At 42.9% G+C, this 16,953-nt stretch overlaps 1 protein-coding gene across 2 annotated transcripts in view; it reads right to left on the bottom strand.

Moving 5' to 3' along the window:
- Positions 1-16,953, bottom strand: part of COA1 (cytochrome c oxidase assembly factor 1) — a 205,469-nt gene that overhangs the window by 158,522 nt on the left and 29,994 nt on the right. The window contains exons 1-2 of one of the 2 annotated variants that reach the window (XM_073630557.1): positions 12,817-12,994; positions 9,184-9,221 (exon numbers count right to left, since the gene is read on the bottom strand). In XM_073630557.1, the coding sequence (XP_073486658.1) occupies positions 9,184-9,221; positions 12,817-12,830 (52 nt within the window). In that variant the 5' untranslated portion in view covers positions 12,831-12,994. Of the gene's footprint in view, positions 1-9,183; positions 9,222-12,816; positions 12,995-16,953 lie in introns of those variants that run through there. The other variant, XM_073630556.1, reaches the window with a different exon arrangement.

Here is a 16,953-nt window from a genome sequence, read left to right on the forward strand (position 1 = left end):
TGATAAGTAGTCATATTGGATACAGTCCCTGTGGTATCCTTTCATACTTCCAGGTAGGCTTGGTTAAAGCAGACCTTTTGCCACTTCCTTTCATCTTAGTCCATCTCCCCTACCCTTTTCAGCAAATTGTAACAGAACTTTTTTTTTTATGCGGGATAACTTTTGCTGTGTTGCGCACCCTGACCTTCCCCCTTTCTTGCCTGGGAAAGGTGGACCCTAGGCTGCCATACAGAAAACACTATAGCACCCACATTTTTTTGTTTCAGCAATGTAAAAAATTAAATACCTTCAAAAAGCAAAATGGAAGTAACTATGTTTGCCAAACTCACTAAAGTTAATCCTCCCATAGACATTCAAATAGGTTAAATAGCATGTATCTGCGTTACACGGGGTTCTGCAGTGTGGCTTGCTCAGTAAATAGAAATGTTATTTTACTCATTTTAGTTTTATTAATGTACTAGACAGTCTTGCAACAAATGCAGAACTCTCTGTGGCAACCATGATAATATTTGTGTAGGTGTCATGAGTATATGTTACCACATACGATGGGGTAGGCATCATTTGTATTAACCAGCTTAGGCATAAGACATTTGTTTAATAAAAGTATGGTAAACTGCAGAGCTCACAGAACTCATTTGCTCTAATATTCTTGGACTTTCACTTCTGCGTATCTTGTATTATCAGTTGATATTTCTAGAACATACTGTGTACTGGGTCATGTTATTTTTCAGGTTATTTAATTTGCATAGTAAGAATAAAGTTTTTTATTTCTTTTTTAAGTAACCAACGAACCACATCTAGGCATGTTCAACAGTAATATCATACAATAGAAGGGGACAAAGTAGAAGAATGTTATAACAATCTACAATAGATATGACAATGCATAAGGGTATAAAATACAAATCATCCGAATAGAAACACAAAAAAAAAAACAGCCGTTTAGATGCAGTGACCACCCAACTACTAGTTTTTCTTTTAAAAACGAAAACACATACATCAAACCTCCAACAACAAAACTCACTGGGGATAATCGTATATAGTCACACGGACTGCTCAATGTTACATTAAAGTGTAAAGCTGGGTATTCACGTGCTGAATGTGTGGCCCTGTCTATTCAACAGAAGTAGTTACACTGGCTTCTGTCGAGCGATCCTGCTAAAATACTAGCATTCGATCAACCACTGCAGCCTGTGGACAAGGGCCTCTTACCCACAACCCTGGGCGGTAGTTGTGGGGGTCTGCGGCCAGGGAGCTTATCGGAATCTGGAAGCCCCCAGATCCCAGCCGCCCCCCCATGTGAATGAGTATGGGGTATGTATCCCTACCCATTCACCAAAAAAGTGTAGAAGTGAATATAGACAGTACAAGAGTTTTTGATAATTCCTTTATTAAAAAATAAAAAAACAATGTCCCCTGAAGTATAGTAAATCCATTATCAATCAAGATGCCCTCCGCACCCGAAAAAAATAAAATAAATAAAAAAAAGCTCCGCTCGCGACTAATGTTCCCACCGACTGCCTGCTCCGCCGTGTGACATTTCTTAAATAGATTTTACACTTGCTAGCTGATATGTATCCTATGCTTTTCAAACCTACGTTACATTGCTCTATAGATTTCTTTGTTGAATATGCCCATATAGGATTTAAAATCTCTGCATATACAAACAATAATTGTACGGTTTCCAGATAAGTGTTTATTAATAAGTGATACTTCCTTCTTTGAAACTGAATTTAGTAAAGTATTAATTTGACTGTGATGTTACAATGCTATCTCACTCTAAAACATGGCTGATGCTGGCTCCTAGTGGACATGAAAGGAATGTCAGCAATGATTAAGGTTTAAAAGATCGTAAGGTATTAGGAACTAAACAGCTGAATTCCAGTAAACAAAAAATCTCCCAGTAATTTATTTGTACCAGATAATCACCTTTCATAGTAATCATTTTTTTCTATGAGTGCATAAAATGTATGCCTCATTCACACTGGCACTGCCAAACCTGTTTATATGTGTTCAAAGCAGTTTCTCAATCTTAAACAGATAAACTCTTCCAAAACCTTCTTTTCCCCAACAGGGCCATGGTTGCCTGGTAGACAGTGCTGCTGTTAGGGGGGACCACCGGTCCTCCTGTAGGGGGCCCGACACATGGGGGTGGAATCCATGCGGCGAGGCAATCATAGAGGGATGCCCTGTACGGCTCTCTGCAGCAGCTGAAAGCCAATTTCTCTCTTTCCCACCGAATTTCAGCTGCAGCAGGGAGAGGCACAGGGCATCGTTCCTGTAATTGCTTTCCCCACATTGTTCCCCCTCCCTGTTCTGCCTGCTACCGATTTCTTCCATGTGCCCACCTGTCACTGTGCCAGGCCCCCTTCCCACTCCTTCCCGCAGCTCTGCCGGCTTCCCTCTTAGTGGGTACAGGGCATGTGTCAGGAAGGAGAGCTGAGGAAGGGGCCAGTAAATATGTAATTTACTGGCCCCTTTCTTTGTGGGACCGGCACAGTGAGATATCAGTACCCATTGCTCCTGTGCATATTAATAACTGAGCATAGTAAACTGTGTTTAATATTTCTGTTAAAAAAAAAAAGTGTTTACTATGCTCAGTTTATGAATGAACAGGAGCCTCTGTCTCCTGTCAGGTATGCTGTACAGGGCCCCGTGATTTCTAACAGCAGCCCTACTGGTAGATCTCGATCAACCGGTTGCTGACCCCCCATACCTTTTACATCCCCTTTAATTGTCAGGGCTAGCAGGCTCGCTTCTGCCGCGTACAGCGTGACCGTGCCCGCCAATTAAAGGAGACGTACAGGTATGCCCATTTGCCCACCGCTGCCATTGTGCCGACATATATAGGCGTGCAGTGGTCGGCAAGTGGTTAAACAAGAATTTGATCGGTGGCTGTGCGACACAATTGTGTGCTATTTTTCTTCTCTTTGGTTTTAATAGATCAGCCCTATAGCTTCTTATGATAATAAGTTATGGATTTAAAGTGTTTCTATAGTCCAAACTTTTTTTGTTTGTTGTGGATAGCACATGGAGGGTTTAGAATGCGGATCGGCAACGGGTTGATCGTGATCTACCAGTAGGGCTGCTGTTAGAAATCACAGGGCCCTGTACAACATACTTGACAGGAGACAGAGGCTCCTGTTCATTCAAAAACTGAGCGTAGTAAACACTGTCACTGAGCCACAGAACGGGGAGATGCCTATGTAAACAAGGCATTTCCCCGTTCTGCCTAGTAACAGGACAGGGATCACTGCTCCCTGTGATCGGGAGCAGTGATCACTGTCATGTCAGTAGTAGCCCATCCCCCCCACAGTTAGAATTACTCCCTAGGACACACTTAACCCCTTGATCACCCCTTAGTGTTCAACACTTTCTCTGCCAGTGTCATTTACACAGTAATCAGTGCATTTTTATAGCATTGATCGCTGTATAAATGACAATGGTCCCAAAATAGTGTCAAAAGTGTCCGATGTGTACGCCATAATGTCGCAGTCACGATAAAAATAGCCACCATTACTAATAAAAAAAAATTAATAATAAAAATGCCATAGAACTATCCCCTATTTTGTAGACGCTATAACTTTTGCGCAAACCAATCAATATACGCTTATTGCGTTTTTTTTGGTTTTTTTTACCAAAAATATGTAGAAGAATACATATCGGCCTAAACTGAGGAAAAAATTAGTTTTTCATGTCATCAAGGACAGGATGATGCCCTGGATGACGGGCAAAACGCATTGACATACTTTCGGTTCGTGTTAACCATTGACGCAAATTTCCATCTCCGTGGAACGCATGCCATTCAGCGGTGAACTTGGATGATTTTTTTTTACTGATGCCTGTTTTTGACAACAATCCTGTAAGTTGCGCATTGAATGCGCTTGACAATTGATGCCAAACATTATTTCACTATGAGTTCTCTCTCTGTTTCCCCATCTATGGAGTGTGGTATATCCATCCTGTCTTAAAACGTCTCCCTGCAAAATTTTACTGAGTGACCATCCACCATATCCCCAGCTGATTTAATCAATGCCTTTTTGATCTCAGACTGAGAAGCTGAGGATCCAATAATTTTGGTGAGTGGGGACACCAAAGTGGGAGCCACTTCACCGATTCAAAAGTTTTTGGAGCATCGTTGCACTTTTCACTGAAGCACCTGAGCACTTTTAGATTTTATGTTTCTGTTTTCTCTTAACATTGATATATTAGGCACTGTTTATTAGTATGTATATTGCTTAATATGGGTTGCTAGCGCTGTTTTATATATTTTTTATTGCCGGCAATGGCACCATTCCAATCAGTGCAATGCAGACTTTGCAGCGCCGTACCGATTTGCAAAAGTAATTCCTGACGATTTTAGGTGTGACTTTAATAGACATCTGTGCATGAAGCTGCACATATGTCTTTTCAAGTAGTGCTTGAAATCGTGCTGACCTTGCTACTTTGAAATCGTGCTACTTCAATTGGAGTAGCACGATTTCAAAGTAGCATCAATGTGAACCAGGGCTAAATAAAGTGTCCAGTGCTCAACAAGTGCTAAACAAAATTTCATTCACAAAAGTGTTTAGTGTCCTTTCTTCAAAAGGTATAATGTGACCTTTTAAAGCAAGGTCCTCCATGCCTTTAAATATGCCCCTTCTCATCCAGTATCTCAACAATTCACTTTTATACTATGTCCCAAGTAATCCACTTCATATACCCACCTCCAAACCTGCGAGAGCCCACCAGATTTAGATCAACGCTATCTAGTGAGTTCTCAGTGATGTGGGTGCAAGAAGTGGATTACTGGGGACACAGTGTAAAAGTAGATTGTGAAGACACTGGATGGAAAGTGGCAAATTTAAAGGCACGAAGCACCTTGTTAAATTCCTGGTTCAACTTGTACAGATAGTTCTCGCTGCTGGTCCGCACCTGTTCCTGCAGCCACAGCCACCCAATTTGCTATATTCTGATTTCAGAGTGGAGGAAAAAAATGGGTGTACCATGTTACAAAAAGGTGAACTTACCCTTAAAGGGCTCATGCACACTGGACTTTAAAAGCACAGATTTAACAGGAGTGTAACTTTTTTTTAGCACATAAAAGCACCTCTGTTAGCCACAGAATATAGTGCAACTGTGCATATTAACCAATCAGCTTCTAGGTTTTAGCCCCGGTTCACACTGCTGCGACTTTGAATCCAACATCCCTGCGCAACTTCATTGCAGCTTGCATACGACTTCAAGAATTCTTCAAGAAGTCAATGCAAGTCGCACCAAAAGTAGTGGAGGAACCTTTTTCTAAGTCGGAACAACTTAAGTCACACCGATTAGAAAGCTCCATTGCCGTTATTGGAGCGCGACTTATCATGTGACCTTGATCTCTCAAGTCGCATGACAAGTCGTGTGAACCAGGGCTTGTTGTCAAAGCTTAATTGAACAAGGCAAAGTTAGGAGCTGATTGGCTACTATGCACAGCTGCACCAGATTCTGTGTGCTCCAGTTTTGGTAATTCTCCCCCATGTGTCCATGCATACATAGGCATTTATGGGCGTATTAGAAGAGAAACGTTTACAGGCAGAAAAAACACTTGACACGCCTAAACGCTAGACACCTTTAGCCTTTGAGCGTTTTGAGCCCAATAATTTTGAGCACAATAATTTTCGCACCAAAAGTAGTGCATGCACTACTTTAAAAAATGCACTTCTGTAACTTGCGATTCAATGCAGGAAAACGCACTGTGTTTGTGACCTGCGTTTGGGGAATTGTTAATTTAACACTGACACCCACTCCAGATCACAACTGCAGTGCAATTTGAACATGTTGCAGGAAATGCATACAGAATGTGAATTTCCTGCACCGCGTTCTGGTGTGATCTAAAGCACTTAGGCTGGATTCACACCTATGCATTCTTAGTGCTTTTTGCATTTTGCAGATTTGCACTACAGAACATGTTCCATAGGAAACCATGTTAAATGGACTGTAGTGCTAATCTGCAAAATGCAAAAAGCACTAAAAATGCATAGGTGTGAATCCAGCCTTAGGGTCTTAGTAACTTATTATTAGCGTCCCCCGACCACAAGTGTAAATGAGTATCCCTAGTGATTCATAAGAAACACTCATAAAGACAACTATTTATATAAAACACAACAGAAGTAAGCTGTAACTAGATCTCTGCTTTCATTTTTTCTGTGATGGCTTGAGAATAGATGATAAACCGGTCTGGCTGCTATGAACAACACTCCTATGTTCCTTCCATAAAGATGCAAACATAGTAAAGGAATTTAACACTTTAAGGCCTCTTTCACACAGGCCGCTGTTCTGCCGCTGGTAAAAGCTTGCTTTGTTACTTTGAAATTCCAAGATACCAGGCACAGCGATTACTTGCAGTTGTACATTGCGATTAGCAGCGTTTATATGCGTTTACATGCGGCTGCGTTTAGCTGCAGTGGAACATTCTTGCCATTTCTGATGTGCTTCCTGTTGCTTTTCTTTTCTTGTGGCTGCTGCTATCCACAGGAGAAATAGTACACTGCAATTACCTGCGGTTATGTGCAGATAGCTTCACTAAATCGGTCCTGGACGCAGTCAAATTCATTTTTTCTAACCGCACAAAACCCCATGTACCGAAACCATTGCTAAACGCAGTGTGTGAATGGGGCCATAGGAAAGCATTGTGTAAGTTTAGGTGCGGCAGATAACTTCATCTATCCGCAGCTAAAAGCTGAATTCTACCCGCCCGTGTGAAGGGGGCCCAATACTCAGCCAGGGTTCACACTCGTGTGCTGCAGGACACCGCATCGCACTGCATTCATTCGCACATCACATGTGATGTCTGTGCAGTGCAATTTGAGCAATGCATTTTGTATGGCTCAAATCGCATCGCAACCGCACCAAAATAGCGCAGGACTCTTTTTTTCTGCACCTGAATTACATCACATGGGTGTTTACACCAATGCGATGCAATTCTGGCAAGAGCACTGTATTAAGCAAAATCTGTTTCGGGGTGTCATTAATCTAACATTGACACCCGCAGCAGATCGCATGGACGCTGTGCGATTGCTATGCAGTGTGATGCGAGGAAACGCAGCTAATCTTATGCGTTTCCGCATCACATCAGTGTGAACAAGGGCTTAAAGTATATCTTCACTGAATTGTAACTCTAACCTAAAGTTTGTCAGTTTTGTATTGATGCCTGTGCTGTGTTCCAAAGGATTTACAATGTAACTGCTCAGCCACCCCTGCTACACTGCATAGCCAGCTCCTCTGGATCTCTCTGAAAATCACACTTCAATGTGAATACAGCCTGGTATAGTACCCAACCCAGCCACTTTTGAACCAATGAAAGAGCAGCAGCAAATTGATGACACTATCTCCTTTACAATTATGCCCTCACATGCGCTGAGCAGTACAATAAAGCCCTGGATGTCACAAAGTGCTTATCCTTCCTCTCCCAGTCTGCATTGTGAAGAAAAATCACTCTTTACTTCTTCCATTCCTGCCTTTCAGCTCCTCCCCTGCCAGAAGCCCGATTTGTTGGAATTCCTATTGTTGAGCTGAGGCACAGCTTAGTTGCTATGCTCCCACTTGAACAGTGACCATACCTGTCATACATAAACATAATAAAGTTTGTACATATATCTCTGGTCTATACTCTTTAGGAAGAAGCAGGCAAAAGAGTGATGGATTGTGTACAACACACTATGCGTGAATAGTTTTTTTTTTTTCATGCTAACAGGTTACTTATTTTTGTCCCGCACATAAACAGAAAACAGACAGATGGATTGTGCACAGCACACCACGGAGCACACGACAAACATAGGAGAATCCTGACAAACTCCTCACTCTGCAAAAGGCAGAGGTTCACACTTCCCTGAAAAGTGGTCCACAATGGATTGCTTTTCAAAATGCGACAAGAAGCCTCTGTCAGGCGTTCAGGAGGCCATCCTGCCACCCCATGAATGCCTGTTTGTCAGTTTTTTTTATTAGACTAATGAGCAGGAACCGTGAGCCAAGTGTTTGGCTAAGCAGTTGTGGCCCATCCCCATTGACTTGAATGGGTGTGTTTGACAGGCGGTGCTGCCTGTCAACTTATATGCCCTGGTAAATTTGCCATGGCCACAACGCAAAGTATTAAGAGCATGTGAACAGCCCCCTCGGGCTGTATAGTAAGCTTTATCTGGACAGGCAAATCTGCCTGTTTTTATTACCCCCCCCCCGAATGAAAGCATTGCATTGCTGCTGTAGTGCTCAAGCAGAGCTCCCTTTGTTCCACACCCCTCAGCTATGAGCGAACCTGTGAATGTTTACCTTGCAGTTACTCCGACACACTCTCTCTAGCTGCTTGCACTATGACAGTGATGGTCCAACACAAGTGTCTGCTGCCTGAGACCAGAGCAATTAATTTATAAGTCCAATTCAAAGCAGCATGGTCAGAAAGCGGTGGGGGGGAAGGGGGGTGTTATCACCCATGCTAGCTCTGGATCTTCTGCACCTATTAAAATAGGAAAAAGTGCTACATACACTTTATGCCATGGAGGACAGGATACAGAAAAATACATTTGTGGTGAAACATTTCCTTTAAAGCGTATTTACTGACAAAAATGTAAATCATATAATCATTTCCATATGGTATTTCAATTATTTCTAGCCTACTCCCATTTTTCTGAATGATCTTGAAGTTTGTAAACTTCACATTTACTACCTTGAATTATGTGACACATATTTACTATGACCTGTGAGTAGGCACTGCTGTGTCACACATTTCATAGTGTCTGTCTTCTCAACTACAGAGGTGTAGAGAGGAGGAGTATTGGGAGGCAGAGCCAGTACAGAAATCTCTGCTTGAAGGCAGCAAAGTACCATGGGATACATAGTCCTTACAGCATTGAAAGTAGACAGCAGAAGAGAAGCTGCAAAGCACGCAGGGTATCAGGAAGTTGTGGAAATGGATAGCCAGCAGACAGACAGCACTCACAACGTAAAAGGAGATTTTTCAAGTAAGGCTATATTTGATTTTCAAAAAAAGATAGTTTATTGTGTTATTACAATGCTGATGTTGTAAATATGAAAGTGTACGCTGTAACCATAGATCTCCTTTAGGAGAGCCTCTATTATAAACCAGAAAACAACACAGTCTTGGGGTGGTAGGAATGCCAAAATTGGTGTTTGTAACAGCATTAACATTTGGAAATAAAGAATACTTACAGTTTATTACTTCACTTCGGATACAAATTTCCAAAATTCTAAGAAGAAACAATAATTGAGTTGGTTAACATGAAATAAACGTTAAATATAATCGCTATAGTAGTCAGTAGTAGTCAGTATTCTTCATTTGGAAATAAAGAATACTTACAGTTTATTACTTCACTTCGGATACAAATTTCCAAAATTCTAAGAAGAAACAATAATTGAGTTGGTTAACATGAAATAAACGTTAAATATAATCGCTATAGTAGTCAGTCAGTTTAGGGGATAAAAGCAGAAAGAAAGTATGACAATGATTATTACAACTCATCTAAAGCTTGCCTTTTTTTTCGTACTTGCACATGCTAATATAGGGAAAAATATGAATAGAATTCGTATCACCACAGAGTGGTACTGTGGATACGGAGATTTAGTATATAATGCCACGTCCCGATAAATTGGATTAAAAGAAAAATTGGTGGATGATGGACTTTATAGGCATTACACATGTATATATTAAAAGAATATTTATTACAACATTAGAATTGAGACAATTGCATAGAAATTTCATCAAGTATTCACAGAAATTTGCCTTTAAGCATACAAAACACACCACCTACATACATATACACTATTTGTCACAAACTGGAGGACCAATTAGATCACTTTCCAATAGTGGTAGGAAGAACAGAAAGGCTGTGTGTCAAAGTCTAACTCAGCTCTACATGCTGTGCGTATTCAACAGACGCTTCTTCAGGAGCTTATTGCATATTATTATAGATGAGAAACAAAGGGGAAATGAGCAGAAAAAATATACAGCCCAGCTGGATAATCAGGGAAACAAGTCTTCACATACCTTCTAAGCCGATCTAGAAAGGCAGTCTAACAGCATAAACCTTATGGCGGTTACTGATCCTTGACGGGAGTAGTAAAAAATGTCCACGATAAATATTGTAATGATGTCTGGATTAATAAGGGGAAACCTCACATTAACCACACCGCTCAGGTACCCGCTGTATAAGATTCCAAATTTTTATCTTGGGAAGTGAGGTTTCCTTGAGATTCCTACTGACAGCGCTAAACATGGTGGCGCAACATGTAGAGCTGAGCTAGACTTTGACACACAGCCTTTCTGTTCTTCCTACCACTATTGGAAAGTGATCTAATTGGTCCTCCAGTTTGTGACAAATAGTGTATATGTATGTAGGTGGTGTTTCGTTTATGCTTAAAGGCAAATTTGAATACTTGATGACATTTTTAATTGTCTCAATTCTAATTTTGTAATAAATATTATTTTAATATATAATTGTGTTATGCCTATAAAGTCCATCATCCACCAATTTTTCTTTTAATCCAACATAGAGAACAAAGCTGTGCTAATTGAAAAGCCCCAATAAAATTTGGATGAAGGCCCTGGATTGTGCACCATTCAGAGCCTGTTCACACCAATGTGTTATAAAGCGTTGTACCACATGGCAAGCCCTCAAACTATCCTTTTATACAGTGCTTTTTCAGATCTACTGTATTCTATGTCATATGCAGAGAACAAAAATACATAAACAATTTTCTGCATATCCACACCTATTATATGATGAACTAAGAATTATATAAGTGCATAAAAATCATGTGTCAATTATTATGTTCTACATATAGCTCTCACAATGTCAAAAGGATGTGTCCTGCACCTGCACTAATTATAACTATTTACAGTATCTCACAAAAGTGAGTACACCCCTCACATTTTTGTAAATATGTTATTATATCTTTTCATGTGACAACACAACACTGAAGAAATTACACTTTGCTACAATGTAAAGTAGTGAGTGTACAACTTGTATAACAGTGTAAATTTGCTGCCTCCTCAAAATAACTCAACACACAGCCATTAATGTCTAAACCGCTGGCAACAAACGTGAGTACACCCCTAAGTGAAAATGTCCAAATTGGGCTCAAAGTGTTAATATTTTGTGTGGCCACCATTATTTTCCAGGACTGCCTTAACCCTCTTAGGCATGGACTTCACCAGAGCTTCACAGGTTGCCACTGGAATCCTCTTCCACTCCTCCATGATGACATCACAGAGCTGGTAGATGTTAGAGACCTTGTGCTCCTCCGCCTCCCATTTGAGGATGCCCCACAGATGCTCAATAGGGTTTAGGTCTGGAGACATGCTTGGCCAGTCCATTACGTTTACCCCCAGCTTCTTTAGCAAGGCAGTGGTCGTCTTGGAGGTGTGTTTGGGGTCATTATCATGTTGAAATACTGCCCTGCAGCCCAGTCTCCAAAGGAAGGGGATGATGCTCTGCTTCAGTATGTCACAGTACATGTTGGCATTCATAGTTCCCTCCATGAACTGTAGCTCCCCAGTGCCAGCAGCACTCATGCAGCCCCAGACCATGACATTCACACCACCATGCTTGACTGTAGGCAAGACACACTTGTCTTCGTACTCCTCACCTGGTTTCCGCCACACATGCTTGACATCATCTGAACCAAATAAGTTTATCTTGGTCTCATCAGACAACAGGACATGGTTCCAGTAACCCATGTCATCAGTCTGCTTGTCTTCAGCAAACTGTTTGCAGGCTTTCTTGTGCATCAACTTTAGAAGAGGCTTCTTTCTGGGACGACACCCATGCAGGCCAATTTGATGCAGTGTGCGGCTTATGGTCTGAGCATGACAGGCTGACCCCCACCCCTTCAACCTCTGCAGCAATACTGGCAGCACTCATACATCTATTTCCCAAAGACAACCTCTGGATATGACACTGAGCACGTGCACTCAACTTCTTTGGTCGACCATGAAGAGGCCTGTTCTGAGTGGAACCTGTCCTGTTAAACCGCTGTATGGTCTTGGCTACTGTGCTGCAGCTCAGTTTCAGGGTCTTGACAATCTTCTTAAAGCCTACGCCATCTTTATGTAGAGCAACAATTCTTTTTTACAGATCCTCAGAGAGTTCTTTGCCATGAGGTGCCATGTTGAACTTCCAGTGACCAGTATGAGAGAGTGAGAGCGATAACACCAATTTTAACACACCTGCTCCCCATTCCCACCTGAGACCTTGTAACACTAACGAGTCACATGACACCATGGAGGGAAAATAGCTAATTGGGGCCAATTTGGACATTTTCAATTAGGGGTGTACTCACTTTTGTTGCCAGCGGTTTAAACATTAATGGCTGTGTGTTGAGTTATTTTGAGGGGACTGCAAATTCACACTGTTATACAAGCTTTACACTCACTACTTTACATTGTAGCAAAGTAACATTTCTTCAGTGTTATCACATGAAAAGATATAATAAAATATTTACAAAAATGTGAGGGGTGTACTCACTTTTGTGAGATACTGTACATGCTAGACTGCTACAATATTAAATAGTAAAAAAATAACAAGCACCAATTTGCATTGATGGGTGCTAAAAATGTACTAAAATGTGCATTCACAGGCGTAACAAGTCATAAATGGCAGCTCCCATAGTTCTACCTTAGCAGGATTTACCTCTGCTAAATTATACATGTAAGCTGTCACCACTGACCACTTTATGAACATGGTAGTTGCTTGGCTATCTCCTACTTGGATATTTAAGATTCAACCCCTTGAAAGGGTTGTAAAGGCTTGAATTGTAAATAAATGACAAACATGTTATCCTTACCTATTCTGTGCCATAGTATCGGCCCACGAACCTCCTGTTCTGTGGTCCCTCCCGTCAGCGCTCTCGACTACTCCTGTTCTGTGTCTGCCCCATGACAAATCGCTTGCTATGAGGGCAGACGTGTGAAGCACAAGTTCTGGTTTACACTTTTCCAATTTGTAGAAAATCTGCGTGGCAAGTCTTTATCAAGATCAAAGTTGCAGTAGTGAGTCTACAGCATGAAAATTCAGCCACAGTGACCCCTGTGGTGGGATGACTATTGTACAACATAACTGAACCAGAACTTGCAGCAGACTTGCAGAATGTTTGCAAAGAAAGTTGACCTGGAGGCAGGCAATGCGGACTTGCTGATATTGTGCAACAAACTTGTGAAGTCTGGCACGTCCAGCAATAGCTTAGCAAGTCATTTTCAAACTGACAGCACAATTGCTTGCTATCTGGGCAGCAGATAGCTCCAATGGCTCCTGCTACTGCCTCAGTGCCTGTGAGGAGAGAAACAGCTGTGCTCCTGCAGATGGTTAGAGCGCTGGATCGAGATAGGACTCAGGTTAGTATATATGGTGGGATACAGTTACTGGGACATTTTTTACCTAATGCAGGGAATGCATTAAGGTTAAAAATGTCTAACCTTTAGAACCACTTTAAAAAAGCAAGAGCCTTATGCTAATTGAATAACTCACAGCAATCAATCAACATTTGCCTTTAAATGCTTTCAACTGGTTAAAAAAGTTTATATAATTTGTTTCCTTGGTTACTGCACTTTACACCACCCACTATACAACACTAAAATACAAATGAGGCTTTGCGAAATTTTTTTTTTTCCTTACAAAGAATTACACTGTAAAATGAGATGAAAGCTATTAAAAAAATAGATGTAGTCTCAGTTTTTGTGCGCCCAGTTTGTGAAGCAGCTTATTGTACAGAAAGATAAGGTTATCTACTGAAAAAGGCCATATGGTTAACCTAACCCAGATTGCTTTGGATAACTTAATTCAAGCTGCAAAAGTGTACAATATGTACTTTTCCAAGTTTGACTCCTCTTAGATCTAATGCCAAATATTTTTTGACTCACTTAAAAAATATCCACAGGAAAACCATTCTATACTTTTTTGTGAGACTGATGGTACCCCGATCTATTAAAGCTGAACTCCGCACTGCAAGGTGTGCTAAGGTGTATTATATAGGGATTTAATAATAAGGAGATATATTCACCTTATTCCTCGCTTCTGCAGGCTTCCCCCATGCTGTATGTCCTGTCTGCCTTATTAGTTGCACCTTTCTGACATCATCCCAGTCAGCAGTCCTGCATGCACATGAGGTCCCTGAGGGCACTATCCACAACCCAGAATGTTGGATAACAGGGGAAAGCACCAGCTGCTGGGGAAGCAACATGACCAATCAGAATTTCTCTGATCAGTCCTGGAAGCCCTAAGTAAAGAAGAGGAAGAAGAGTGGTGCTTTCTATTTCCTGGACCAGGGCACTGGCTGCGAGGCAGTGACATCTAATCACTCATAGAGGCAAGTGCAATGGGGACCAGGGAGTTGGGAGGGTGTAGGTTGTTAAAGGGGTTGTAAAGGTTAAGGGTTTTTAAAAAAAATAAAACAAACATGTCATACTTACCTCCGCTGTGCAGTTGGTTTTGCACAGAGTGGCCCCGATCCTCCCCTTCTGGGGTCCCTGAGCGGCGCTCCTGGCTCCTCCTTTTCTCAAGTGCCCCATCAGAGAAGCGCTCTCCTTCGGGACACCTTTGTGGGCATGCTCCCGTGTCTTGCTTCTGTGTCAATTGATAGAAAGCAGGACTCGGCCCTGCCCCCTGACGTCTGCGTCATTGGATTTAATTGACAGCAGCGGGAGCCAATGGCTGCGCTGCTATCAATCTATCCAATCAGGATACGAGACACTGGCCGGAGCTGGTGAGCTCATTCCCGTCATGGGAAACACAGGGCTCAGGTAAGTATAATCGGGGCTTGGGGGGGGGGGGATGCTGAGTGACAGAAGGTTTTTCACCTTAATGCATAGAATGCATTAAGGTGAAACACCTTGAGGGTTTACAACCCCTTTAATTCACCTTTTCATTACATTTCATTCAAACCTTTACTTTTTATGTAAAAAGATGAAAGCACACATTAAGTCTTGGTAGAAACCAGCATTTCCTAATGGCACTAAAAATGGCCAGTCTTAATGCTGTTAGGAGACACAGGTCTCTTGCAAGCTATTCTTTACTGCATGCCTTTGTGATTCTAATAAGTGATATATAGGGATGGGCCGAACGGACCCCTGTTCGGTTCGCACCAGAACTTTCGAACACAACGCGAAAGTTTGGACCCGAATAACAATCCCCATTAAAGTCAATGGGACCTGAACGTCAAAGTGCCCATTTTGAAGGCTTACAGTATATGCAAGTAATTGGGCATACAATGGTTATAGGGGTCTTGCCCTGCGGGACATGTATCAATAAAAAAAAAGTTTGTGAAAAACGTCATTTTTAAATGAGCACTGATTTTCTGATTTGTAAAGTGAAAGCATAAAAATGAAAAATTCCTTCCAATATAATGCCGGGGGGGGCGGGGGTCCCCCTTAGTCTATCTGTAAAGTGACAGATCTGTACCATGTCTAGAATCTGCTGCAGCAATAATTGCATTTATAAAGCCAAAAAAACAATTTCCCTGCAAGCTGCCTTTATTTTGCTGAGCAACAGCTGGGGAGCCAGTGTGTATGATGAGGCCACAATGTAGTGCACTGGGAACAAGATTAGAACAGGTGCAGAAAAATTACTCTTTGGGTGTCGGGGGTGCTTCCCACCATAAGGCTGGGTTCACACTGGTCCGACAAACGCTCCGACATTGGGAGCTCATGTCGCATGACGTGTGAAATTTAATGTTTCCCTATGGGAGCCGTCCTAACTGGTCCGACACAAGTCGTTCCGACTTTAGAAATGCTCCCTGTACTACTTTGGTCTGACTTTGATCCTACTTCAGCCTATTGACTATCATTGAAGTCGGATCAAAGTCGGATTGCCGTCTTGCATGATCCGACTTCGGCACGCGACTTGTGCTCAGATGTTCTTGAGGGGGAACTCCGCGCCAAATTTTAAATAAAAAACCGGCATGGGTTCCCCCTCCAAGAGCATACCAGGCCCTTGGGTCTGGTATGGACCTTGAGGGGAACCCCCTACGCCGATAAAAACGGCGTGGGGGTCCCCCCCAATCCATACCAGACCCTTATCCGAGCACGCAGCCCGGCCGGACAGGAATGGGGGTGGGGACGAGCGAGCGCCCCCCCCCCTCCTGAACCGTACCAGGCCGCATGCCCTCAACATGGGGGGTTGGTGCCTTGGGGGAGGGGGCGCGCTGCGGCCCCCCACCCCAAAGCACCTTGTCCCCATGTTGATGAGGACAAGGGCCTCTTCCCGACAACCCTGGCCGTTGGTTGTCGGGGTCTGCGGGCGGAGGGCTTATCGGAATCCAGGAGCCCCCTTTAATAAGGGGGCCCCCAGATCCCGGCCCCCCACCCTATGTGAATGAGTATGGGGTACATGGTACCCCTACCCATTCACCTAGGGAAGTGTCAATAAAAAAAACCACAGTACACAGGTTTCAAAATTAATTTATTGGGCAGCTCCGGTATCTTCTTCCGACTTCTCCCGGTGTTCCGCCTCTTCTCCCGGGCCCCGCCGCTATCTTCTTCCAGCTCTATTGCCAGCGAGGGGCCCGGTCTGCTGCCGCTGTCTTGTCGCCGCTGTCTCGCCGCTTCTTCTCTTCATCTCTTCTTCCGATGTTGACACGACGCTCTCCCCGGCTGGAATGCTCTCTGTGCGCTCTGCTCTGACTTATATAGGCGGTGACCCCGCCCCCTTATGCCGTCACAGTCTCTGAGCATGCTGGGACTGTGACGGCATAAGGGGGCGTGGTCATCGCGTGATGACCACGCCCCCTAAAACATCACAGTCCCAGCATGCCCAGAGACTGTGACGGCATAAGGGGGCGGGGTCACCGCCTATATAAGTCAGAGCAGAGCGCACAGAGAGCATTCCAGCCGGGGAGAGCGTCGTGTCAACATCGGAAGAAGAGATGAAGAGAAGAAGCGGCGAGACAGCGGCGACAAGACAGCGGCAGCAGACCGGGCCCCTCGCTGGC

This window comes from Aquarana catesbeiana, linkage group LG05 (assembly GCF_042186555.1).
Source record: "Aquarana catesbeiana isolate 2022-GZ linkage group LG05, ASM4218655v1, whole genome shotgun sequence".
Classification (NCBI taxonomy): Eukaryota; Metazoa; Chordata; class Amphibia; order Anura; family Ranidae; genus Aquarana; species Aquarana catesbeiana.